A 27,073-nucleotide genomic window follows, 5' to 3' on the forward strand; every position below is an offset into this window, starting at 1 on the left:
TAAAAAATGACCAGGCATCCTCTACTGACGGGATGAGATCAATATCCTTCCAGGATACCCCGGCTAGGTCAATTAGGAAGGCCTGCTCGCTGAAGTGTTTCAGGGAGCGTTTGACAGTGATGAGTGGAGGTCGTTTGACCGCTGACCCATTACGGATGCAGGCAATGAGGCAGTGATCGCTGAGATCTTGGTTAAAAACAGCAGAGGTGTATTTGGAGGGCAAGTTTGTTAGGATGATATCTATGAGGGTACCCGTGTTTACGGAATTGGGGTGGTACCTGGTAGGTTCATTAATAATGTGTGAGATTGAGGGCATCAAGCTTAGATTGTAGGGTGGCTGGGGTGTTGAGCATGTTCAAATTTAGGTCGCCTAGCAGCACGAGCTCTGAAGATAGATGGGGGGCAATCAGTTCACATATAGTGTCCAGAGCACAGCTGGGGGCAGAGGGTGGTCTATAGCAGGCGGCAACGGTGAGAGACTTGTTTTTAGAGAGGTGGATTTTTAAAAGTAGAAGTTCAAATTGTTTGGGAACAGACCTGGATAGTATAACAGAACTCTGCAGGCAGTCTTTGCAGTAGATTGCAACACCGCCCCCTTTGGCCGTTCTATCTTGTCTGAAAATATTGTAATTGGGGATAAAAATGTCTGAATTTTTGGTGGTCTTTCTAAGCCAGGATTCAGACACGGCTAAAACATCCGGGTTGGTAGAGTGTGCTAAAGCAGTGAACAAAACAAACTTAGGGAGGAGGCTCCTAATGTTAACATGCATGAAACCAAGGCTATTACGGTTACAGAAGTCATCAAAAGAGAGCGCCTGGGGAATAGGAGTGGAGCCAGGTACTGCAGGGCCTGGATTCACCTCTACATCACCAGAGGAACAGAGGAGAAGTAGGATAATGGTACGGCTAAAAGCTATGAGAATTGGTCGCCTAGAGCTACCAGAGCAGAGAGTAAAAGGAAGTTTCTGGGGGCGATAAAATAGTTTAAAGGAATAATGTACAGACAAAGGTATGGTAGGATGTGAATACAGTGGAGGTAAACCTAGGTATTGAGTGATGATGAGAGAGATCTTGTCTCTAGAAACATCATTGAAACCAGGTGATGTCATCGCATATGTGGGTGGTGGAACTGCAGGGTTGGATATGGTATAGAGAGCAGGGCTAGAATCTCTACAGTGAAATAAGCCAATAAACACTAACCAGAACAGCAATGGACAAGGCATATTTACATTAAGGAGAGGCAAGCTTAATCGAGTGATAAATAAGGGTCCAGTGAGTAGAGGTTGGTTGGGGTCGTGGCGATCCAGACAGCTGGCCGGGTATATGGCTATCGGTAGCAGCATAGGATGGAGGTCTGTTTGTAGATACCTCGTGCGTTTCCGTCGGTAGGTTCCGTGTAGTGGGGTTTTGTTCAGATAGCAGCCGATAAGACAGCTAACGATTAGCAGGCCTCAGATGAGCGTTCAGGTAACGCCGGGACGGAGGTGCCGGTTGGATAAATCCCTCGGGCAGATAACGTCGGCAGTCAGTCGTGAAGGCCCGGTGGGGTTCCGTATCTGCAGCAGCAACAAAGAAGCGGGTCCGGATGGTGATGGAACTCCTCAGCTGGCTAGCTCCAGCATGATTTGAGTTAGCTCCGGGGTCGACGTAAGCCAATAGTCACACGGTATGCAGCTAGCTAGCTGCGAAATCAAGGTGCAAGTGTCCAGAGGCTGCGGTTGGAATCCGGGGAAACTGAGAGAAAAAAAGTCCCGGAATGCTCCGGTCCGAGTCGCGTTGCACAAAAGTGCCGGTAGATTATCGAGCTAGAGGAATAGCTGATGACCGCAAAACGTGGGCAGCTGAAACACCAACGCTAGCCAGCAAACCGGCTAATTTCGGGGCAGCTACAGATTAGCTTCTGGCTAGCTATCGGAGTAGCTTCTGGATTAGCTTTCAGGCTAGCTTCTGAATTAGCCCCTGGCTATCTTCCACGATGGATTTTCAGATTGAGGTAAATAGTACTTATTGTAATTGGTGAAGCGGGTTGCAGGAAAGCTTTTGCAGGAAAGCTTTTGTAGTTGAGTTCTTGGATAATAAAATAAATAAAAGATATGTGAAGAAAAGGTGTAAATATATATATATACAGGACACGACACGACAACACGGAAAAATACGTCTGAACTGCTAAGCCACCTTGGTATAATTCTGTCCTGTAATATCATGGAATTTCATGATCATTGAACAGAGCCAAACCAGTTGGATTTGGTTCCTATGGAAGAGATTGTCCACATAACAGTTAACATACCAAAGGTGAAGCAAAAGCTTTTTGCGTCCTGATACACCAATCAAATGCAATATGCTAGTTGCAATGTGCTAGTTCTTCATGTACACCTGTGTATGTGTGTCAGTGGATGTTGCTGAGGGGAGGACGGCTCATAAAGTCTGGAATGGAGTAAATGGAATGGCACTCCAGCCATTACCACATTCCCAATTAAGGTCCCACCAATCGTCACCAACCTCCTGTGGTGTGTGTGATGGCTGTGCTCAGGGTAGGTCTGACCTCAGAAATAAGGGGGCCCCCAACCAAACCAAATTGTTTGTTTTTTTGGAACTCAGTCGGGGAGGGGGTTGACTAGGTGGTATACAGCTACGATCAGAAGTAACTTTTTCATAGCAGGTTAGGAGAATTAGGTTAAGGTTAGGAAATGGGTTAGGGTTAGCTAAAATGCTCTCCTAACATGCTACGAAAAGTAACTTCCGGTTACTTCCTTTAGTAGTGGTTTCTTTGCAGCAATTCAACCATGAAGGCCTGATTCACACAGTCTCCTCTGAACAGTTGATGTTGAGATGTGTCTTACTTGAACTCTGTGAAGCATTTATTTGGGATGCAATTTCTGAGGCTGGTAACTCCAATGAACTTATCTGCAGCAGAGGCTGTGGAGGTCCTCATGAGAGCCAGTTGTATCATAGCGCTGGGTGGTTTTTGCGACTGCACTTGAAGAAACTTTCACATTTCTGGACATTTTCTGGATTGACTGACCTTCAAATCAAACTTCATTTGTCACGTGCCAAACGCAACAAGTGTAGACCTTGCCGTAAAATGCTTACTTAACCAACAGTGCAGTTCAAGAAGAGTTAAGAAAATATTTACCAAATAAAGTACAAGATAATAACACAATAAAATAACTAACTGTAATGAACACGATGAGAGCTGGTTTCAAGCGCAGGGAGCAGCAGGTGTTTATTGTAAAGGACCACAGGAGGAGGCAGGTAGCTGGGTCCAGGGGCAGGCAGAAGGTCATACACAGGGGGTCCAACAAGGCAACAATACATGCATGGAAAAGGCTTGTAACGTTGTCCGGGAGATCAGGCAATAGGTTGATAACAGGAAATCCGATAGGATAAGGTACAGGCAAGGAATAGGCAAAGGGCGTTGTTAGTGAGGCAGGGAAAAACTCTCATACACGGGAGGATTAAATTACGGGAAAACAGAGCTCCGAATAGAAGTATGTCACAAAACAAACAATGCCTCACAATGATGGGGTGCAAAGAATTGAACTAAATAGTGTGTGATAATGACATACAGGTGTGTGAACAGGTGATCTGAATTCAGGTGATTGGGATCTGGAGAGTGAGCTGCGTTCAGGGGATCTACGTGTTTGAGAGTGTGAGTTGGAAGCAGACGAGGCTATATACAGGAGGTACTGGTACCGAGTCAATGTGCTGGGGTACAGGTTAGTCGAGGTAATTTGTACATGTAGGTAGGAGTGAAGTGACCATGCATAGATAATAAACAGCAAGTATCAGCAGTGTACAAAACAAATGGAGGGGGGTGTCAATGTAAATAGTTAACAAGGCACACCTGTTAATTGAAACGCATTCCAGGTGACTACCTCATGAAGCTGGTTGAGAGTATGCCAAGAGTGTGCAAAGCTGTCAAGGCAAAAGGTGGCTACTTTGAAGAATATTAAATATGTTTTGATTTATTTAACACTTTTTTGGTTACTACATGATTCCATGTGTTATTTCATAGTTTGATGTCGTCACTATTATTCTACAATGTAGAAAATAGTAAAAATAAAGAAGACCCCTCCAGGACCATGCCTCAGGACTACCTGGCCTGATGACTCCTGGCTGTCCCCAGTCCACCTGGTTGTACTGCTGATTCAGTTCTGCTGATTTTCCTGTGGCTATGAAACTCTGTTCCTGTTCACCAGACGTGCTACCTTGTCGTGCTGCTGCTCCAGTTTCAACTGTTCTGTCTGCAACTATGGAACCATAACCTGTTCACTGGATATGCTACCTTGTCCTGGACCTGCTTTTTTCATACTCCTGAGTTGCTGGCCTGTTACACCCTCTACAACCACTGTGATTATTATTTGACCCTGCTGGTCATCTATGAACGTTTGAACATCTTGAAGAACGACCTGACCTTAATTGCTTGCTGTTTGGGGTTTTAGTCTGACGTAAAAAGGGCTTTATAAATACATTTGATTTGATTATGAAAGGCTTATATTATATACTGTATGTGGCTATAACTGTACAGTAAGTGTTAGTAAAACGTTTACTGTTGACAGGAGAACAAGAGGAGACAATAGGACGAGGTGGATAATTTTATAATAAGGCCGTTTAATTACATGTAAAGATATCTTAGTAAAATCTTGCAGCAAGGCTCTTTCAGTCTGACTCCTAGTGAATCGTCCGGAAAAGAGGGAGTTTCCAGAATTGTTCAGTACTATATAGACAACAAGCAACGTAGGTAGATCTGCGAGTCCGGCCTTCCGATTGGTCGATCTGGGTCTTGGGTAGTCCTGATCAGGCCTGGTGTCCACGTTCCATTGGTTCCTGAGAGTTCTTTGTCCTGAGGTCCAACCATGGGTTGGGTGTGTCTGTGGTTATTATGGGGGAGGGGAATTATGTGTGTCTATAGTTGGTGTCTTAAGTCCAGCATATGTCCAAGAGAAATGAGTATGTGTGTTTTTGTATAATATATGGCTTATGTTGAAGTGTAATTATTGCTAGTTTCCAGTCTCTATTTCAATTTCTTACATAAGTACACTGTTATCTGCTTACTCCTTTTTGCTCATAATTATAATCTCATTATTGCACAACACACCTGCTTGTCGCATAACGAAAATGTTTTCCCAGAACTGGCCAAAGATAAGTTTCATTTCCCCATCATTGCTACACTCTGTCCTCTCGTCTTCTGAGGTGTACTGCCCATCGTCACTCAACAACCTAATCCAATCAAATGATTCAATCAGACCGGGGGTTGGAATTAAACCAGACCAAATCCAACAATAAATTGTCTTCTTCACACAAATCGTCTGAAATTTAAGAACGGGTTGGTGTCGCAGTTGCATTCTGCAGTGAGAAGAGACTGATCTGAGCGCAAAGAATCCAGGTAGGTTTATATTTGTTCAGGCTTGCGTTACATTTCCCTCACTGTAGCTCGAGGTAGAATATCAAACACAAACGGTTACATGTTTCTAATGAAAGATTCACCTTGCAGTGATTCAAGCCTCGCTATGTTAACTAAATACGTCCACCAACCCTCGACACAGTCTATTACCCATCACCGCTTTTTTTCACACATATTGTAAACATTTAGATGTTTGAACATCTGCAATTCTTTTCCCAGGACACCACACTATATTTCTGACTTACTGCGTGTAGCGTGTTAGCAAAGCTTTGGCAATGGCACTGGACGGATGTGGCCAGCTGTGCAAGTGTATCCTCATAATTTTTAACATCATTTTTGCCGTAAGTATCCATAATCTCACTAACTGTAGGCCTAATGGTAACACATTGGTATCTGGTGTGTATGAAAAAGATGAGGGGGCTGGTGTAAAATGTAAATTCGTTGTGGTAGGTGAATAGTTAAAATGTATCTATTTTTATTTAAATAGGCAAGTGGGTTAAGAACAAATTATTTACACTGGTCTATTTATCTTTGATCAACCTAGGCAGCATTTGCCATTTTCTGATTTGGAATTAAGCTTTGCTTAAAGTCAAATAGATAAATCTAATTTAAATTTTGTCCAGACCCTTGCTACCATCTCTGTATATTTCCACTGCTGTTAATAACATGTCTGACTGATTAAACCACTTTACCATCAAAGTACCAGCTCATGTCTGTTGCTCACAGTTGTCCATAAAATTGGATTTGTCACATGCCCGAAAATAAATGGCGTAAACTTTACCGTGGAATGCTTGCTTATTAGCCCTTCCCAACGATGCAGAGTTTTAAAATAACAATACAAATAAAATAGTAACACAAAAATGTTAATAAAATACAAGAGAATGGAGCTACAGACAAGGAGTACCAGTGTGCAGAGGTACGAGGTATTTGAGGTAGATATGTACGTGAAGGCAGGGTAAAGTGACTAGGTATCAGGATAGATAATAATAAGATATTTGAGGTAGATATGTACGTGAAGGCAGGGTAAAGTGACTAGGTATCAGGATACATACGAGTAAAATAAAGTTGCACCAGCAAATTATGTGTAGTGTGTGTGTGTGTTTTGTCGGTGTGCGTGTGTCGTGTATATGTTGTGTACTTACACAAGTTCATTCTATTTATGAACTTCTCCTTCATTAATGATAAGTTTTGTTTCTCATGTTAAGTTTCAAAATGTTGGCATTCATCCAGACAACCGCTTGGGTGACCCTTCTGGTCAGACCTTTATATCCAATCAATGTAATAAGAATACAAAAGAAGCAACAAAACAACATTTACCTTGCTGCTGAAAAGCAGGCCTAAATCATTGAACATTACTGTCATCATGTTACTAATCATCGTTTTCGGATGAAAACCTCATTTCCAAAACAGAAACTTTTCAGGAAATTGAAAAAAAGCCAGATTTTCCCATTATCAAACATACAAGTATGAAACTTGTGAAGCTATTTTGAATACATTTCTTGGTCTTAGAGTCCTGAAATGTTTCACAGTACAGAGGGGAGTTACTGCTTTCAATATACAGTACCAGTCAAAAGTTTGGACACACCTACTCATTCAATGGTTTTTATTTATTTTTACTATTTTCTACATTGTAGAATAATAGTGAAGACATCAAAATGATTAAATAAGACATATGGTTACTACATGATTCCAATAAAGTGTTAAACAAATCAAAATATATTTTGTATTTGAGATTCTTCAAAGTAGCCACCTTTTGCCTTGACAGCTTTGCAAACTCTTGGCATTCTCTCAACCAGCTTCACCTGGAATTATTTTCCAACAGTCTTGAAGGAGTTCCCACATATGCTGAGCATTGTTGGCTGCTTTTCCTTCATTCTGCGGTCCAACTCATCTCAATTGGGTTGAGGTCAGGTGATTGTGGAGGCCAGGTCATCTGATGTAGCAATCCATCACTCTCCTTCTTGGTCAAATAGCCCTTACACAGCCTGGAGGTGTGTATGGTCATTGTCCTGTTGAAAAACAAATGATCGTCCCACTAAGCCCAAACCAGATAGGATGGCGTATCGCTGTGGTAGCCATGCTGGTTAAGTGTGCCTTGAATTCTAAATAAATGACAGTGTCACCAGCAAAGCACCCCATCCACAGCTCCTCCTCCATGCTTCACGGTGGGAACCACACATGCAGAGGTCATCCATTCACCTACTCTGCGTCTCACAAAGACAGGGCGGTTGGAACCAAAAATCTAAAATTTGAGATTCAGATCAAAAGGACAGATTTCCAACAGTCTAATATCCATTGCTCGTGTTTCTTGGCACAAAAAAAAATATTCTTATTGGTGTCCTTTAGTAGTGGTTTCTTTGTAGCAATTCGACCATGAAGGCCTGATTCATGAGGTCTCCTCTGAAAAGTTGAACAATAGGGCTATCTTCTGTTTACCACCCCTACCAAGTCACAACACAACTGATTGGCTCAAATGCATTAAGGAAAGAAATTCCACAAATTAACTTAAGGCACACCTGTTAATTATAATGCATTCCAGGTAACTACCTCATGAAGCTGGTTGAGAGAATGCCAAGCGTGTGCAAAGTTGTCAAGGCAAAAGGTGGCTACTTTGAAGAATATAAAATATATTTTGATCGTTTAACACTTTTTTGGTTACTACATGATTCCATATGTATTATTTCATAGTTTATGTCTTCCCTATTATTCTACAATGTAGAAAATAGTAAAAATAAAGATCACCCTTGAATTAGTAGGTGTGTCTAAACTTTTGACTGGTACTGTAAAAAAGGTTTATCACACATCTACCCAATGTTGGTGTTTCTTGACAATCAATTGAACATTGTAGATTTCATAGTTACATTGAAAGGGATACTTTGGGATTTTGGCAATGAAGCCCATTATCTTCTTCAGAATTCAGATGAACTCATGGATACAATTATGTCTCATGGATACAATTATGTCTCTGCATGCAGTTTGAAGGAAGTTGCTAACTAGTGTAGCGCAATGCTAACTAGCATTAGCACAATGACGAAGTATATGGTAACTGCTAGCATATACAGTTGAAGTCGTAAGTTTACACACACTTAGGTTGGAGTCATTAAAACTCGTTTTTCAACCACTCCACAAATTTCTTGTTAACAAACTATAGTTTTGGCAAGTCGGTTAGGACATCTACTTTGTGCATGACAAGTAATTTTGTCAACAATTGTTTACAGACAGATTATTTCACTGTATCACAATTCCATTGGGTCAGAAATTTACATACACTAAGTTGACTGTGCCTTTAAACAGCATGGACAATTCCAGGAAATTATGTCATGGCTTTAGAAGCTTCTGATAGGCAAATTGACATCATTTGACAACATTTGAGTCAATTGGAGGTGTACCTGTGGATGTATTTTAAGGCCTACCTTCAAACTCAGTGCCTTTTTGCTTGTCATCATGGGAAAATCAAAAGAAATCAGCCAAGACCTCCAAAAAATTTGCAGACCTCTACAAGAGGATCTGGTTGATCCTTGGGAGCAATTTCCAAATGCCTGAAGGTACCACGCTCATCTGTACAAAAAATAGTACGCAAGTATAAACACCATTGGACCACGCAGCAGTCATACCGCTCAGGAAGGAGACGCGTTCTGTCTCCTAGAGATGAACGTACTTTGGTGGAAAAGTGCAAATCAATCCCAGAACAACAGCAAAGGACATTGTGAAGATGCTGGAGGAAACAGGTACAACAGTATCTATATCCACATAACTTGAAAGGCTGCTCAGCAGGGAAGAAGCCACTGCTCCAAAACCACCATAAAAAAGCCAAACAACGGTTTGCAATTGCACATGGGAACAAAGATAGTTCTTTTTGGAGAAATGTCCTCTGGTCTAATGAAATAAAAAATATATGTTTTTAGCCAAAATGACCATCAATATGTTTGGAGGAAAAAGGGGGAGGCTTGCAAGCCGAAACACCATCCCAACCGTGAAGCACGGGGGTGGCAGCATCATGTTGTGGGGGTGCTTTGCTGCAGGAGGGACTGGTGCACTTCACAAAATAGATGGCATTTTGAGGCCGTAAAATTATGTGGATATATTGAAGCAACATCAAGACATCAGTCAGGAAGTTAATGCTTGGTTGCAAATGGGTCTTCCAAATGGACAATGACCCCAAGCATACTTCCAAAGTTGTGGCAAAATGGCTTAAGGACAACAAAGTCAAGGTATTGGAGTGGCCTTCACAAAACCCTGACCTCAATCCTATAGAAAATGTGTGGGCAGAACTGAAAAGGTGTGTGCGAGCAAGGAGGCCTACAAACCTGACTCAGTTACACCAGCTCTGTCAGGAGCAATGGGCCAAAATTCACCCAACTTATTGTGGGAAGCTTGTGGAAGGCTACCCGAAACATTTGACCCAAGTGAAACAATTTAAAGGCAATGATACCAAATACTAATTGAGTGTATGCAAACTTCTGACCCACTGGGAATGTGATGAAAGAAATAAAAGCTGAAATAAATCACTCAACCATTATTCTGACATTTCACATTCTTAAAATAAAGTGGTGATCCTAACTGGCCTAAGACAGATAATTTTTACTTGGATTAATGTCAGGAATTGTGAAAAACTGAGTTTAAATGCATTTGGCTAAGGTGTAAGTAAACTTCAGACTTCAACTGTACCATAGACTTCCAGCCATTGTGCTAATGCTAGTTAGCATTAGTTTACCTGCCTTCATATTCAGTGCTTGACAGCAAATTTTTACTGCTTGAGCTCCTGGTCCTCTTATAGAATATTAGCTCAAAAGTGTTGCATCTAAATATAAAGCACTGTTCTGAATGCAGAGACATGAAAACAGTATTCATGAGTTCATCTGACTGGGGAAGTATATAGATAACGGGCTTCGTTGCCAAAATCCAGAAGTATCCCTTTAATACTAGAACATCTTTTACACTATATTTGTAACATCTTGTGTGAGTGATCTTTTGGTGTGATTGCACAACCTTTTTCATGCAGATTTTGTGGTTTCTTCCTCTGACAGTTAGTGGGTTTTGCGATGTTCGGGTTGGGCTTGTGGCTGAGGTTCAGCTCTGAGACCAGAGGATTTTTCAACATAGACCTCAACACACAACAGTTTGTCATCGGTGAGCTCACACAACTCTGCTCTACTAATTTCAACCCCAAATGTTTTGGAAAGCTTTTTGCAGCTGTAAGCCATGGATAGACAGACTATACAACTTTGTTTATTAATGACTTATAAACCATTTATAAAGTATTACTTTTAAGTGTTACTGAAAAATAATTAGTGCTGAACAGCTAACATTGACAAATGGGCATCTCTCTCTCGCTCTCTCTCATACTGTAGGTGTGTCAGTGTTGATTGTGTTAGGAGCAGTGATATTGCTCGTTGCTGTTTTCGGAGGCTGTGGAGCATGCAATGAGAATATGAATGCATTGGCAGTGGTAAGCTACAACGAAAAGAAAAACAGCATCCATTTTCCATTAGTTACACTACACTGAAGTGGGGGAACAAAGTATTTGACAGCCCTGATTTAGAGGCTTGAGTGGGCAGAGGTAAGTAACCTTAGCTAATAAGAACATATATATTAGTTTCACTTCCTAATAAGAGTTCCTCACTAGAAAGTATCTAAACTTGTTCAGCCCAATGTCACCCAAAGCCCTTACCCACAATGCACTAGTGGAAATCTAATCTGTGACGTGGGAGCATTTGGATTGTTGAGTGATCCTGCTGCTTTTTCCCGCCACAGAATTCTCAGGTTCTCCTTGCCGCACCTCTGACCTCTCAAGGGCCTAGCGAGCACTTGTCATCAATCCCTCAACTGATCCGCTACCTCATGGGCCATGGTGCACTTTGCAACCATAGAGGAGCACTGGGAATCTCGCCTCTGTCTGAGAAGGCCAGAGACTTTTAAGCTTCCATTTAACAAGAGCTTGAGATAGGAAATATTGCTTCCTGTATGAAGCTTTGCTGCAGGACATTGTGTACATTTCCACTGCATTTCAGCCCTGCCACAAAAGGACCAGCTGACATGTCAGTGATTCTCTCGTTAACACAAGTCTGAGTGTTGACGAGGACAAGGCTGGAGATCACTCTGTCATGCTGATTGAGTTCAAATAACAGACTGAAAGCCTCAAAAGGAGGGTGGTGCTTGGAATCATTGTTCTTCCTCTGTCAATCATGGTTACCTGCAAGGAAACACATGCCGTCATCATTGCTTTGCACAAAAAGGGCTTCACAGGCAAGGATATTGCTGCCAGTAAGATTGCACCTAAATCAACCACTTATTGGATCATCAAGAACTTCAAGGAGAGCGGTTCAATTGTTGTGAGGAAGGCTTCAGGGCGCCCAAGAAAGTCCAGCAAGCTCCAGGACCGTCTCCTAAAGTTGATTCAGCTGCGGGATCGGGGCACCACCAGTACAGAGCTTGCTCAGGAATGGCAGCAGGCAGGTGTGAGTGCATCTGCACGCACGGTGAGGTGAAGACTTTGAGGATGGCCTGGTGTCAAGAAGGGCAGCAAAGAAGCCACTTCTCTCCAGGAACAACATCAGGGACAGACTGATATTCTGCAGAAGGTACAGTGATTGGACTGCTGAGGATTGGGGTAAAGTCATTTTCTCTGATGAATCCCCTTTCCGATTGTTTGGGGCATCCGAAAAAAAGCTTGTCCGGAGAAGACAAGGTGAGCGCTACCATCAGTCCTGTGTCATGCCAACAGTAAAGCATCCTGAGACCATTCATGTGTGGGGTTGCTTCTCAGCCAAGGGAGTGGGCTCACTCACAATTTTGCCTAAGAACACAGCCATGAATAAAGAATGGTTCCAACACATCCTCCAAGAGCAACTTCTCCCAACCATCCAGGAACAGTTTGGTGACGAACAATGTCTTTTCCAGCATGATGGAGCACCTTGTCATAAGGAAAAAGTGATAACTAAGTGGCTCGGGGAACAAAACATTGATATTTTGGGTCCATGGCCAGGAAACTCCCCAGACCTTAATCCCATTGAGAACTTGTGGTCAATCCTCAAGAGGCAGGTGGACAAACAAAAACCCACAAGTTCTGACAAACTCCAAGCATTGATTATGCAAAAATGGGCTGCCATCAGTCAGGACATGGCCCAGAAGTTAATTGACAGCATGCCAGGGCAGATTGCAGAGGTCTTGAAAAAGAAGGGTCAACACTGCAAATATTGACTCTTTGCATCAACTTCATGTAATTGTCAATAAGAGCCTTTGACACTTATGAAATGCTTGTAATTATACTTCCGTATTCCAGTTACATCTGACAGACTGAAAATTAATATTTGTGTCATTCTCAAAACTTTTGCCCATACTGTGGTTTTATGTGTGGTAATTCATACTGTATGTGTTCTGCTGTTTACCTGATTTGTTTACCTGCCCCTCCCAGTTTTCCTGCCTGCTGGGTATCCTGGCTGGATTAGAGATTGGAGTCGGTGTGTTAGCCTACATGAGAAGCGATGAGGTGAGAGAGGGAAGGGAAAGAGGGAGCGAGAGAATTATGAATGCTAAACAACTTCAAGCCAATGCTTCCCTTTCACGCAGATCACCAAACCCTGTGCTATTTCATGAAATGGTAGTAGTCAACAGTGTAACTCTACCTCAGGTGTTGTCGTCTTCTCTTTGTGCTGTGCAGGTGGGAAAGCAGCTGGCAAAATTCTATATGACTGTGTACGCTCAGTATGTGGACAAAAGAGACCCTGGCTTGGCTGTTACCCTGTCCATGTTCCACAATGTGGTAAATACCAAACCTATTCCCAAACTATTACTAGCATCACAGCTTGAGTTAGGCACATTTCACTCCATCAGAGCTAATTCAATCCACAGCTCTATAACAATTATGTACACATTCTGAATGGCACTTGCCTTCTCTCTCTCTCTTCTAGTTGCACTGCTGTGGAATCGTTGGTGCCTTCGACCTCTTGGTAAAAAAAACATGTCCCGAAACCAGCTTTTTGGAGACCTTCACTCTCCCTGTGAGTGTGTTCATTATAGGCCAAATCCTATAAACTTGAAACATGTGCACCTTGAACTTCAATGTATTTCACGCATTGTTGTTCAGCCAATGGATATCTGCGAGTAAATGTAAGTTACAGGTGCAGGGCCGGCCCGCTCATTAAGCAGACGCCTGTGGCGGCAGATTGACGAGGGTGGCATTTTCTAAGCTGAACAAGACGCACCAACAACGCATAAAACCTCACATTATTCTACCTAAAAACAATGAAAAATTTGCTCAACCAATGGCAAATGGCCTTTTTAGGTGAGCGCTGATGCTGCCCTATGCCCACATCCTCAAAGGCGCAACATTTTTCACTCCGTTCAGTGCGCCTCTCCAGGGTGCTGCTGCAGCGCTCCACCAACATTCTGTCAAAAACATTATCTAGCGTAAATCATGTAGCAAATACAGGATATGGTAGAAAGAGTATGTGGCCTTTTCTGTAGCCTACAGGCTGGAGATAATCTATGACAATGTAATGAGATGGACACATATGCAACATGCAGGTTTCTCCGATCAAAAAGCCAAACCTAAAATGGCGCCCAATCAAACAAAAATGCACTGACATGTTAAAAATAGAATAGAACCGAGAATAAACCTGATTTCAACATCCGGAAAATACGTAGTTTTGCTGGGTGGCAATTTCTTTCTCTTGCCTAGGGCGGCAGAACAGCCATGACCGGCCCTGTACAGGTGCATAGGATTCGGTTGTTTTTCATATTGACTATAACTGACTATAATAAAAACAAATATGTAAAATAATCCGTCAAGACTGTGACAAATTACATTTGTTACCTTGTGTTTATTCCGCTATAGAGGCATCGAGGAGGCTGGCCTAGATTTCCATATCTCTGCTCTGTACTGAGCCCAAGGCCATAACCCGTCCCCCTCTGGTCTCTGTCCCCCTGCAGGCCTGCCCCACAATGATCGTCAACCTCTTTGAGTCCAAAGCGCCTCTGGTGATGGGCCTCTTCCTTGGGACTGCTGCTATGCTGGTAGGCAACACTACACAGACACACAGTGGACAAATGTGGACAAATGTGTTAACCAGGGTAGATGTTGCTGCGGGGTCAGAAATGCACTGGTTAGAAGAGAGAGCAACAGACGGGTGTTGTTACACATTGTTCCCGAGCTGAATGTGATGATGAAACTGATTGTCAGAGGAGAGTTGAAGCAAACCCCATGACTTAACCGTTTTTCCTTTTCAACCTTCTGCTTCTCCTTTGTAATAACCCATACCTTCATCCATTTCTCCCATCCTCTACCATCCCTCCCTTCAAATTACTCCTTGCTCTTTCTCTGTCCATCCTTTCAGATCTTGGCCCTGGTGTGCAGCTCCCTCCTCAGCAGAGATCCAGCGCTCCCAGTCCTCTCCTCCCCCTACATCCTCCTCTCCCCCCCTAACCAGGACCCTGTGGTCTTTACCCCGCATCATACCTGTGGCTGATGCACTAATTCCTTACCCCTCCATCTTTATTTACACCAACGATTTATGATTCTTTCCTCGCACACTCACAGATCCTCTCTTTCCACTGCTCAGTAAGGTCAATGTCTAGTCTCACTGCAAGCTATCCATCTTCTGTTAAATGTCTGGAATGAGTGTTTCTCATCTTCAATTCACACACTCTCTTGGTACATTTGCTTGTCTCAGAGGCAATATTTTAGGAGGTGGGGATTTGCACTCATGAATCTCGCCCTGTTACTTCATGTGGTCTAATCGCTCCTTCTGCTTAACCCTTTCCTCCCTGCATCACCATCTCCTCCTGTTGTTCCTAGATCACAGCCCTGGTGTGCTGCAGCATCCTCGTGAAACAGATCAAGAGGAGTCACCTCTCTTCCCCCGTGTACTGAGGGGACAGGACCACCATGTTCAAACATTTTTCTCCACTATGAGCCCAAAGCAGATGGTTGTCATTCAGTGACCATCACCCCATTCTTTCACAAGTGACGCACTGTCCAACATCACCTTTCCCTGTAATCACATCAGTTTAGAATCATGTTTGTGTTGCAATACTTTTACAAGTTTCAAAGTTTAAATGTCAATGTACTGCTGACAGAATTAGCATCTTAACATGATCTTAAGACTGTTAGGAAATTAATTTACGAGGATTTAACGGCAAACTGGATTAATCCGTAGTTGGTTCTCTATGCCAAATTAAGTACATTTATTAATAACATCTAATCATTCTACACAATTACAATACTAATCCCCCAACTCCACTTGTACACCCTGAGGTGATATGAAAGACTGATTTCTTCATTCCATGTTTGGATGTTGACGTGGGATGATATCATTTGCAAAGTTGAGTCAGGGGTCCTTAAATATGTCTCTAACGTTCTGTTTGCTTGACTTATTACTTTGATGCCAATTTCTAGCTTATGAACAACTGTTTTTTATAAGCAAACTAATGTATGCAACTGGGATACATTTCCTTGTAATGTTGAGTCACTCCAATCGCAGCGGATGTGAAACTTAGAACCTTATTGCTCTTGGGAATCATATCTCCCTGAATGCCCCGTCAAGCAGCAGTTGTACTGGAGGCTGTTGAGTGTGATAGAATAAACACTTCATATGGAGTGGCTTGGTACACTAGCCAAAGTGTTGCCCTGTAAATGCAGGCCGTGTCAGGCAGGAGTGGGCCAAATGGTGTACTTAACCAGGTCAAGTGTCTTGTAGGAAGTCTTATTTTATGAGAACTACAATTTCCAATGCTTTTTTTTCCACTGTGAGAACCGCTTATGTTCTGTTACAAGCTAATACTACTGACTGTGCAACTTGGCACCAAATGTGGGGATTTTTGGTAAAATAAAGTAGTTTTTTTCTTCCTTGTCTGATGTCATTGTGCTTACTGCATGACTGAATAAGTGCTGGAGAAAAACAAAATCATTGAGTAAATGTGTATTTAATTTGTTCAGTTGTCCAGCTTTGGTCCTACAAATGAATAACAGTTAATGTAACAAATACATGTGTCAAGTTGAATACTGTAAGAAACAAGTACATTTGAGCACTACAGTATTAATACAGTACATTTTAGTAACTTCAAGAAATGGATGGTTTATACTCCTACCTTGTGCTCACAATTGTCCAAACCATTATACGAGTGTTAATTCAACTCTAAACTGAAGCAGCCCTCAATACAGTCCCCGTCTGCTGGGGAGCATACCTCCGTGGAGCACATGAAGTAAATCTGTTGTGGATGAGGACAGGACAACACATTCAAATGCACTGACCAGACAGTACTGTATCAAACTGTCTATAATGTGACACCATTGACTGAAACTGACCTCCTGGTCCTCCAGGTGGGAGGGACTTCCTGTGGGTAAAGACTGGAAGGTGGTGATTGTGAGCCTCCGGGTGTGACGGGGTTGGGCAGGTGGTGGGGGAGGAGCCTGGGAGTCACCACGGCTGGGACAGCTGAAAAACGAGACAAAACAACGTGGATGTTTTCTTCAGACAAAATAACGGCCTGTTCACTATATGGACAGTTATTTAGTGGAGCTGAGCAGCAGGTTCTGTGGAAAAACCTACAGAATATGGATATTTCATGCAGCTATGAAGTGCTTTCTCTGTGCTGTTGCATGTAAACAAACAGGAACTATAGTGGAACAACCTACCCATCATAGATGAGCAGCCAGCGGGCCCATGGTGTGTCTGGGTAGGCCAGACAGTAGTGCACCAGGAGCACCAGGCCAGGGTCCATGTCTGGGGGGCTCAGCAGACCCACCTCCAGGTGCAGAGGTCGCCCCTGAAGTAGACTGAATGGTCGATGTTTTTCTGGGTAGAAGCTGCTGTAGTGCTCATCTACAGGCAGAGGTAAACATGGAGAGGGTAAGTGGTTAGTTGGCAGATACAGTATGATAAAACCCACTCCTCAGAGTCCTACATAGCTCTGCTGCTACTCCTGAAGGTTTCATTACTTATACAGTCCTACCTGTAGCGATTCGTAGCTGGACAGCCAATGAGCCCTGAGTGGGGACAGGGGGGCTAGGGGTGGTGTTCATCACCTGGTACTTCACCCTTCCGAGAGAACCAGGAGAAGACCTGCACTCCACCATCAACCTACACAGAAGACAAGCTCATGTTACACTAACTCTACACCGATTTGTAATCTCATCCCATCTGTACTAAAGGATTGCAGGTTCATCGTCATGGTTTGAAAGCATTAGCATTCAAATGGTAACTTCTGGGAAAAATAATGAAATACATTTGCTAGGGATTTGAAACATTTGTTCTTATAGTAAAATGGCTTTACCGGACAGGTGAGTCTTCAGACGTGGTGCTGTGTTTATGTTGTGTGGAAAGTAGAGCGTTGAACTCCAACAAGTGGACCATGGCCTGACCATCCTCCTAACCAAACAGACATGAGCAACAGGTCAAAAGAAGGAGCATCAAACTATAACATGCTAAATAATTACACACGGGTAATATGTTGAACAGTTATACAAGGATGTTGAGTAGCAAGTGTACAGTAACTTACGTATATGTGCACTCCACAGCCATCCAGGGGTACACTGTACAGGTCAGAGGTCATCCTCTGGGGGGTGCAGGACACGTGACTGTCCGCAGGTAGAGGGGGAAGGGAGACCGTGGGGTCCACCAGAGAGCCAGGGACCGCAAAGACAAATTGACGCCCCGATGTACACTCTGAGGGTTGACACACACAGACAGCCTGAGGACCTAAGACACAATCAGCACATTGTGTAAACCAATGAGTAGCAAAGCAGTTCGAAAGCTGACATTCCCGAAATACCAAGCATGTGCACATGGTCTTGGACACGCTGGAAGACTACTTCCACTCCTCCTATCTTAGATCTTCCACCGGGACGTGTTTTGATGTTGGCGAAACACCAAACTGTTACGGCTTCTCCATAGCAACACCAAGACCAGTAGCTTGAGGTCGAGAGACTAACCATTCACAAGGTAAGAGCAGCAACCTAAGGAGCCATCACAGTCCTGGTTGGACAAGCCACAGGGTGTGTGTGCATCAGCCTTGAAACCAGGGTCTGGATGGAGGAAAAGGAAACGGTACTGGTGTGACAAGCCAGGTTAATGAACTTCTACTTAAGAAAGAAGTGGATATTTGATACTGAAGTTAAAACCAATTAGACTGTGGTCTCCAGGATCACCTAGTAGAGGTGAGGTGCCCTCTTGTGGCTCTTTATAGTGCATGCACTGATATGAGACAACCACATAGCCTTTCAATAGTGGTGCAGTTCACACATATAGTAGAAATATTAAAGATGAAGACTTACCTTTCATCACTGTGTCTGACAGATCTCCAGGGGGCCCTGGGTTGGGACGATGACGGGAAGGAATGGTTGAAGGTTGTGGATGAATGATGTGATGGTGTGAGGGGTTATGCATGGGGCTTTTGGTAGGATGGGGTGCATGGGTTGGACTCGCCACAGGAGTGCGGGCAAAACTTCCTCTTCTATAATGGTCAGAATCTAGGGGAGCTTGAGCCCCTGATGTCTTTTTGGCGTGTGTACTGGGATCATAGCTTTGGTCCTGGTTGTAGATGGACATTCCAGGATGGTGGTAGTAGTAGTAGTAGTAGTAGGGGTCAAAGGGAAAAGGTGGGATTTCAGGAGTTGTAGATTCTGGGGTTGGAGTGGGGGTTTGAGGACTGTTAGTGGCAGGAGAAGTAGGCCGAGTTTGGGTAGTAATCTGGATAGGCATTTTGGCCTGGGCATAGTCATATGAAAGGGCTGGTTGGTGAGAACCAGCCCTATATATATAGGTTTCCATAGTGTGAGGAGCAGAGGTCTGAGGTGGAGGAGTCGGAGCTCCTTTAGATGGGGCAGAAGATGCATGATCTACAGGCTGGGGTAATCTGTATGGATCATAAGGCATTGAGTAGTAATAGTATGGGTGATCGTAGTAGTGTGGATAAACTGGATGGCCAGATGCTGGAGTAGAGGTTGAAGAGGATGCAGGCGGAGCAGTGGGGAGGACAGTAACAGGGTTTTGTTCTTGTTGAGGGTTGCTGATGGGTGATTTGAGATGAGGGTAGTACAACGGGGGGAAGTTTGGAAAGAGAAGATGTTGGGTTGCAGCATGGGCAACAGAGGTAGAACTAGTAGACAGGCTCTGGGCTGTGTGTGAATTGGAGGGTTGCTGTTGTGGAGGCCATTTCAGGTGACCATGAGGGAGTGACTTTCCACTCTGATCAGGAGACGATGCAGGGGGAGATGGGACAACTGGAGGATGTTCTTCCATGGGTCTAGAGGGATTGTTGGTCTGGAGACCAATTCTATGTTTCTGGATCGGTGGAGGCTTGTAGGGAAAATTAAGAGTGTATTGGTAGAATGGGATCTCTGTTAAGGTGGGAGATGAGTTAGGGGAAGTGATATGTTTCAAAGGTTGAAGATGAATAAAAGGGTCATCAGGGTGATGGGATCTCTTGACTTCACCACTGGGTGTTTGTGGAGTGTAGTAGTGAGGATAGGGTGGAGGGTGAGGCACATGAGATCTACGGTATGTTTGTGAACTGCTAACCGGGAGAGTAGAGGAGTGAGAGGCAGGGGTAATATGCTGAGGGCGTTGGGGTGGGTTATAGGGAGGCACTTTGGGATGGTAGAGGTAGTAGTGTGGAAACACCCGGAAGATCGGGTTAGGGGTGTGAGGGGCAGGTGGTTCAACCTGAGGACCATTGGTGGAAGTACCCGTCTTGGCACCTGGACTGAGCCCTTGAGGTGGCTCAAGCATAAGGATGTTGGGGTGATGGTAGTTGTGGTAGTATGGGTGGAGAGTATACTCAGGGGTTCGGAGAGTGGGGGCTTCAGAGTGAACTGGATGACCAGCTGTAGTGGAAGAATACTGAGTAACATGGGGGTTATTGTAGTTGGGGTGGCTTGGAACAGGAGTGTGGCCTGGCTTCAACTCAGTGGGGCCTGTAGTTGGGAGTTGAGAGGGGGGACTAGAGGAGAGGGGTGACTGGTATGACTCACTGAGGGGCATCGTGTGGAGGTAGTAATACTGATAGAATGGGTAGGCCTGAAGATGCTCAGCCAGGGGAGGATGGACAGAGGGGCCTGTAGTCAAGGGAGAAGTAACATGGATACCAGGGCTGGGAGGCTGATCAGGGGGCAATGTGGGCAGGGGATTGAATGGGAAGGATGGGTGAAGCACTGGGTAAGACAGGGTTATGGAAGAAGGGTTAGACAGCAGGGTTGAGGAAACTGAGTTTGTTGGGCCCATAGTTGCATAATGGGGGAAATCTGCTGCAGGTCGGAGGGGTTGTATTACTTGGTCAGGCAGAGAAGGACAGGCCAGTGTGATGGCTTTCTCTCCTATTTGAAGAGAGAGAGTGTATTTTCCATCCTGGAAGAAAAAGTCCATTATTTCAGTTAGGTGGGGAAATTATAATTTCACTGAGTGTACAAAATATTAGTAACATGTTTCCTAATATTGAGTTACACCCCCCTTTTCTCTCAGAACAGCCTCAATTCTTCAGGGCATGGACTATAAGGTGTCGAAAGCGTTCCACAGGGATGCTGTCCCATGCTGACTCCAATGCTTCCCACAGTTGTGTCAAGTTGGCTGGATGTCCTTTGGGTGGTGGACCATCCTTGATACACACAGGAAACTTTTGAGCATGAAAAGTCCAGCAGCGTTGCAGTTCTTGACAGAAACCGGTGTGCTTGGCACCTACTACCATACCCCGTTCAAAGGCACTGCAATCTCTTGTCTTGCCCATTCAACCCTCTGAATGGCACACACACAATCCATGTCTCAAGGCTTAAAAAATTATATTTTACCCATCTCCTCCCCTTCATCTACACTGATCGAAGTGGATCTAACAAGTGACCTCAATAAGGTATCATAGCTTTCACCTGGTCAGTCTCATGGAAAGAGCAGGTGTTCCTAATGTTTTGTTCACTCAGTGTAAAATGCAACATTATTAAGCAAAGAAATTGTTTTAGCAAATTTCATGTAAAAGCAAAAAGGACAGTCAAGTAGCCCTGAGTCATCACTTCCATCCCAAGTCATAGCTCAATAGGAGTGCCATGGCTCACCTTTGATGTGATCCCACAGGCAGTGAAGGGTGCAGATATGAGCAGCTCTCTATGTTGCCTGTCCATACTGTAGCCACACTGCAGGGCCAGCGAAAGCAGTGGCATCCATTTTCCTCTAACTGCAGGGGGAAACCAACACAACTCACATACAGACCTGACAGTAGCCCCACAAACTCATCATAGCAGTAGAAATATAGTTACAGAAGCATTGGATTCAGTCCAAATTATGCCTCTAAATCAGTCTGTTCAGCAGCCAGCAGGCTGTGTACAATTTTGATACATTATACAACTCCACACTTACCCTTGACTCTGAGCTCCTCTTTGGCTCCATGAACTTGCAGTCTGACAGTCATTCCCTGAGACGAGCAGCAGAGGGAGGAGGGGGCCAGGGCCTGGGACACTGGGCAGGACATCTTCACGGGGGTCCCTCTCCAGATCAGAGGCAACACATAACTACCATCCTGTCAGCAGCACCGCAGTCCACAGGAAAGGAGTGAATAATGGTGTGTGAAGAACAATAGAAAAAGCTTTTATGTTGACAAAATGACAGTCACGGAACAGTTTTGACCTGCCAGTCTGACAAGTTCGGAGAATAGATTGTAACTATGGACATCAAGTTACTGTTAAGCAGGGGAGAGGGGGGTGAGTGCTACTTTACCACTTCTTGCTTGACGTGACAGGCATTATAAGGTACCACAATCATCAGGTCTCGCCATGTCGACTCGACAGAGTAGCCACATTGAGAGGGTAGTTGAGCCAGGGGGACAGCAGAGGCATTCGCTAAAGGCAAGAGGACAAATGAATAGAATAGCCTACAGCTTATGCATCATTCACACCCACACTCCTTGTGGTCATACTTAGCCCAATAATGGACTAAAGGAGCCTAACTTTACTCCTTGTATTCCAAGGACTTTACATGTTCTGTTTAAACGCAAATTGGCTCTGGAAGCCAAAATAGTCAAATACTCCATCTAAAACAGGAATCAATTCTCAATTGCAGTATGTTTCTAGAAAGAAATCCCTCTACTTTCATGTCAGGTCAAAATCATTTCATAAATTAAAATACTGTACACTGTTTTTAACACAGTTGCAGACAATAGTATTTTTTGGTGACGACTCAAGTTTGTGGCGTCCGTCTTCCATTTACACAAAGGTGTTCAGAGACGCAGATAGCTAATTAACACAGTAGTCCACTGTCTTCCGTATTATTCTGTACGTAAATCAGTGACACTCCATTTAGTATGATATGCTACATTTCATATGGTATGTATTTATTTGTAGAAAAAAATGGCTAATATTAGCTAGGTTAGGGATTAAGGTTAAAGGGTTATTAAGTAACCTTCTGTTTTATGTAACTATAGCAAACTAATTTGAGTGTCCCAGATTTACACTTACTATGTTACGTCTAGGCTGTGGAACCCTAACTCTTTAAAGGTGTGTATCAATTTAACTTGATATAAAATGATGTCTTGCTTATATAAAAGATAAGGAAGGTCCTTCTACTTCCAAAATCCTACCCCAAGCGATGTGAGTTAATGTTCAGACCGAGCGTCAGGGCTCTTAAAAAATATATATAATCAAATAAAAACTCCCCTGTACAGAAGACACCATCCAATGACTAATGTGTAACGGAACTGAGAGTCATGATCAACGGGATAGGTCACTGTCCGGCTTACCTCTGTCTACTATCAGATGTAGGGCTCTTCTCCCTCTGACAGTGAGGGTCATTGTCTCATCTCCACATTCTACCTCTGGCTCCATTCTCATCCAGCTCTCTGCTTTCGCTCTCTCACCTCGAACTCTGATCTTTCCTGCACGCACTCCTAAAACAGACATAACATTGGCCTATTATGCATATTTTGAGCAAAGAATTACGTGGCTAGTCAAACTGAACAAGTTGAATGGTAGAATAGGCTACATGACAAACAGAGCCCACCTATAGCTTACCTGGAGTTAGTGAATCTGAGTGGTAGGCCATTTGTGAGTGGTTCTCATCGTTTCCTGTGATGGAAAACTTTCCACGATGTAAATTCAGAATTTTGCCTTGATTGCAATCGATATTACTATATGATTTAAATGGAACATCTTCCGAATGCTTCTCCTCGTTTTGTTTGGCATGATACTTGCCGTTCTTATCATTGAATACCACCATTCGTTTTCTACCGGAAAGTCGTGATCTGTTCAATTCTTCAAAGTCCTGAGATAATTTATATTTTCGCACGTTTTCGTATGATTCACCAATTTCTCCTGGCTTGGTCTCGTGGAGCTGTCTTCGCGCTGGCATTTCTACGCGGATTCTTGACTGGTTTGTTTGACTGACGTTGGTCTTTGTCGTCGGGATGTATTGAGTCAGTTTATCATTACGGGATACACTGTCGCGTGAAAGAGGATTTTGTGTGGATTCTGTGAACTCAACAGGTGTGTGGATTATTATTTTACCTGTCGAATCGTGAGCCTGACCTCGCAGATACTGAGTGATTGTTAGAATGTAAAGTAGGAGGATACCGTAACCTTTCTGTTTAAAATACATTGCCAATATGATTGTTTCTCAACGTGCATCAACACACTGGGACGAGGCACAAGGGAAAGGTATATTTTGAATGTTCCCGCAAGCACCACATGTGTTCACTGATTTAACCTCAAGTAGTCTTAATTGGTAATTAGTCTCAACAATGGCATGCTGATTCCAATTATGCTTGTCATTTCTACAGGGGTATATAATTACAGGTTTGCTATATAATTTACCATAATAAAAGTCAAGTTGAAACTTAACCACAATACGTTAGAGATGACAGGCTCTCTTCTCTCCACAAGAGGGTGGTATTGTCATACAAGTCAAAGCACACATTGAATTCTCCACTTCCCCCGAGGAGCCTCTGACCATTCCACCCTTACCCTGGTATGGCCAAGTAACCTTACGCATTTCCTATAACTTTGCTTTGTTATTATGGTAGGAAAATAAACCAGCAATTGCTGAGAGGGGAACCTGACCCTCATCAAGTTTCACCTTTGAATGTATGGGTTAGGGAACCTGCTTTTGTACCAACCCACATGACGTAATACTATAGTATACCATGGTATAAATACTACAGTATTGCTATATTTATATACTATAGTATTCACTGTAGTGTTTTAGCAGAGTAGTGTATTATTTACTTCACTGTATTGTTTTTGTATCTTTGACATAGAAGTGGGGTCTTTCTCCTTGAGGAAACCTGCTGGACAAATACTAAAAGACCAAATGTTCCATAACCTTTATGTAGGTAGGACTGGAGCCTGAACCGATAGTTCAGCTCTTCTGCTCTCTTCTGTAACCTGTGGGGAACACAACATATGATCTATACTTGGCATGTAGGTTTCTCATTCGTGGATGGCACAAGTTGGGATATTTTTTGTGTGGAAATTTCCCTGAAATCAACTTGGAATAATGTAGCAAATTTGTGCATCATAGGGATTTTATTTAGTGTTTCCTTTGTAATATCATCACTATAACCATTGCTATTATTGTCATAGTGACACTGTGCCACCACTTGGCAACATCAATGTTGATCATTATCAACCAAATAGTACAGTGGCATGAATTGTACGGACAGCAGTAGGGCTAAGAGTGACAGTGAAAAACAAAAACAAATTCCACTGTACTTTCCTCTTTTATCAGGCATCTGCATACTAACTACTGTAATATTCAAGAAGGACCCGTAAGTAACAGAGGGATTTCATTGAAACTGAGCATAATGTACACTGTCTAACCGAACCACACTATTCAATAGGCTACATGAAGAGCGTGTACAGGGGAGGAAAGGGGGTTGATGGGCGCAGCAGAGTGATGACTCATTGTGAGTTGCCTAGCTACCAACAGTCAGGAGTTGTTTTCTTTTCAACTTTTCAAAGCAAAAAATATGTATGTCTGGATTTCATTGAGAGAAAAGAGGGAGAGGGGGTGGTAAACGAGGGCTGAGCAGGAAAAGGAGGGACAAAACAGTCAGAGAATGAGGAGGAGGGTAGATCATGTGCAAACTAAGTGAAATGTAGCAATAATGTGAGATCTAAAAAAAGAACCACAGGGTGGAAGTGACAGAGAGGGAGTGGATCAAGAATAAAACCCTGACCAGTCACCATGGAAACGGGCAGCTCCACTAAATATCAGGATTTTTTTTATTGAATGTAAACAGTTGCTGGAACAACCAAAACAACTAGCGGCTACATTTCTTATCTGTTTTCTGTTAGTACATTGGGCTTCATGTCCCTTAAAGCTATCCCTGACAGTTGACTTTTTCTTCTTAAAAAAACAACAGACTGCTTTAAGACCTGTTGGAATTCCCCTTGCAGGGACCCACATTTTATGGTATAAATACTATAATATTCACTGTAGTGTTTTTGCGGACTTTACTGTATTATTCACTGTAGTGTTTTTTGAGTATTTACTGTAGTACACTGTAGTATATATTATTTTTGGTACAATTTTTTAACTAGGCAAGCCAGTTAAGAACAAATTCTTATTGACAATGACGGCCTACCGGGGAACAGTGGGTTTGTTCAGGGGCAGAACGACAGATGTTTTACCTTGTCAGCTCAGGGATTCGATCCAGTTAACTATAGTATAAATACGGTAGTAAAAGAAAATGGTAGTATAAACTGTAGTTATTTATGTAGTGCTTTTGCAGATTGTAGTATACAGTAGTATTTACTGTAGTGTTTTTTGTGGCCCGTAGTATGTACTGTAGTGTTTTTGTGGACTGTAGTATACTGTAGTATTTACTGTAGTGTTTTTGTAGACATTACTGTAGTATTTAGCTTACTATAGTGTTTTTGTTTTATTATCTTAGACGTGGAGGCTTTCTCCTTCAGGAAACCTACTGGAGAAATACTAAAAGATCACATTTTCCATAACCTTTAGATAGTAGGACTGGGGTCTGAACGGATCGCTCAGAGCTTCTACTCTTTTCTATAACCTGTAGGGATCAGGTTGGTCTGTACTTGGCATGTAGGTTTCTCACTTATTTTTTGCGGGCATTACTGTAATATTTACTACAGTGTTTTTTGGGGGGATATTATTGAGTATTTGCTATAGTATTCTACAGTATACTTCAACATTATATAGTAAGTACTACACATTATCGAGGGATACTACAGTTACAGTATAGTATTCTACAGTATAATACAGTTTATCATTCTATAGTAAGTACTGTAGTATTGTATAGGAAACTGTTGTATTTTTTAAACGTGGGGAGCATTGAGAAACCCCAGACGAATCTAAAGGAACCACAGACTGCCATAGTTTTGCCTTTACAGGCCTCAACTGATCACTGTCCTCATCGTCCCCAGGGAAATTAGTGTTATGCAAAAGTAGATATAATCTCATGAAACCAAAATGATAATGACAGAGCAATTAAAATGGCATTCTAATTCTGGTCACGTAAAGGGTAACACAAATCACAGGATGTCCATGTACTCTGTGCATAATGATATCATTTAGTTGAGGCATGCATAAAATCACATTGATGTATATGTCCTAGGACCTAGTCCAACTCTATCTGTTTCTGGCTGACCTATGATGGCACCTGGCTGACCTGAATGTTGCTCCACCTTAATTAGGCTCATACGTCTCTTACTTTGGCTGGCTCTCCAGT

At 43.0% G+C, this 27,073-nt stretch overlaps 2 protein-coding genes and 2 non-coding genes across 4 annotated transcripts; 1 reads left to right on the plus strand and 3 right to left on the minus strand.

The window, feature by feature from the left end:
• Positions 1–5,132: 5,132 nt before the first annotated feature.
• On the plus strand, positions 5,133–16,254 carry LOC129826725 (CD9 antigen-like). The gene is made up of 9 exons (XM_055887751.1): positions 5,133–5,386; positions 5,624–5,745; positions 10,432–10,534; positions 10,756–10,853; positions 12,819–12,893; positions 13,065–13,166; positions 13,315–13,404; positions 14,336–14,419; positions 15,201–16,254. Exons 2-9 carry the CDS (start codon positions 5,680–5,682, stop codon positions 15,273–15,275), a joined length of 693 nt encoding a protein of 230 aa, XP_055743726.1. The 5' UTR covers positions 5,133–5,386; positions 5,624–5,679; the 3' UTR covers positions 15,276–16,254.
• A 66-nt stretch (positions 16,255–16,320) lies between these two features.
• Positions 16,321–24,036, minus strand: LOC129826716 (mucin-2-like). Its single transcript, XM_055887740.1, has 14 exons — positions 23,391–24,036; positions 23,120–23,266; positions 22,102–22,223; positions 21,745–21,904; positions 21,444–21,562; positions 18,678–20,748; positions 18,336–18,428; positions 17,903–18,069; positions 17,678–17,772; positions 17,357–17,484; positions 17,040–17,226; positions 16,710–16,839; positions 16,493–16,612; positions 16,321–16,356 (listed from the first exon to the last, which is right to left on the minus strand). Exons 1-13 carry the CDS (start codon positions 23,971–23,973, stop codon positions 16,529–16,531), a joined length of 4,086 nt encoding a protein of 1,361 aa, XP_055743715.1. The 5' UTR covers positions 23,974–24,036; the 3' UTR covers positions 16,321–16,356; positions 16,493–16,528.
• Positions 24,037–24,634: 598 nt separating this feature from the next.
• LOC129834115 (U7 small nuclear RNA) lies at positions 24,635–24,690 on the minus strand. Its single transcript, XR_008756211.1, has one exon. It is a non-coding gene; the product is annotated as a U7 small nuclear RNA (small nuclear RNA).
• Positions 24,691–26,273: 1,583 nt separating this feature from the next.
• On the minus strand, positions 26,274–26,326 carry LOC129834130 (U7 small nuclear RNA). The gene has a single exon (XR_008756213.1). It is a non-coding gene; the product is annotated as a U7 small nuclear RNA (small nuclear RNA).
• Between the last annotated feature and the right edge of the window lie 747 nt (positions 26,327–27,073).

The sequence above is a fragment of the Salvelinus fontinalis genome, chromosome 2, assembly GCF_029448725.1.
Source record: "Salvelinus fontinalis isolate EN_2023a chromosome 2, ASM2944872v1, whole genome shotgun sequence".
In the NCBI taxonomy this organism is placed as follows: Eukaryota; Metazoa; Chordata; class Actinopteri; order Salmoniformes; family Salmonidae; genus Salvelinus; species Salvelinus fontinalis.

Excerpts from the sequence above, each read along its gene's own strand:
- LOC129826725 (XM_055887751.1), top strand. The coding sequence starts at position 5,680 with ATGGCACTGGACGGATGTGGCCAGCTGTGCAAGTGTATCCTCATAATT. Across the intron at positions 10,535-10,755 it reads CACACAACAGTTTGTCATCG|GTGTGTCAGTGTTGATTGTG; the intron begins GTGAGCTCACAC and ends CTCATACTGTAG. Across the intron at positions 13,167-13,314 it reads TGTCCATGTTCCACAATGTG|TTGCACTGCTGTGGAATCGT; the intron begins GTAAATACCAAA and ends TCTCTCTTCTAG.
- LOC129826716 (XM_055887740.1), bottom strand. The coding sequence starts at position 23,973 with ATGTATTTTAAACAGAAAGGTTACGGTATCCTCCTACTTTACATTCTA. Across the intron at positions 18,070-18,335 it reads CTGCTCTTACCTTGTGAATG|AGTGTACATCGGGGCGTCAA; the intron begins GTTAGTCTCTCG and ends GTCAACCCTCAG. Across the intron at positions 17,227-17,356 it reads CCAGCTACGAATCGCTACAG|ATGAGCACTACAGCAGCTTC; the intron begins GTAGGACTGTAT and ends CTCTGCCTGTAG.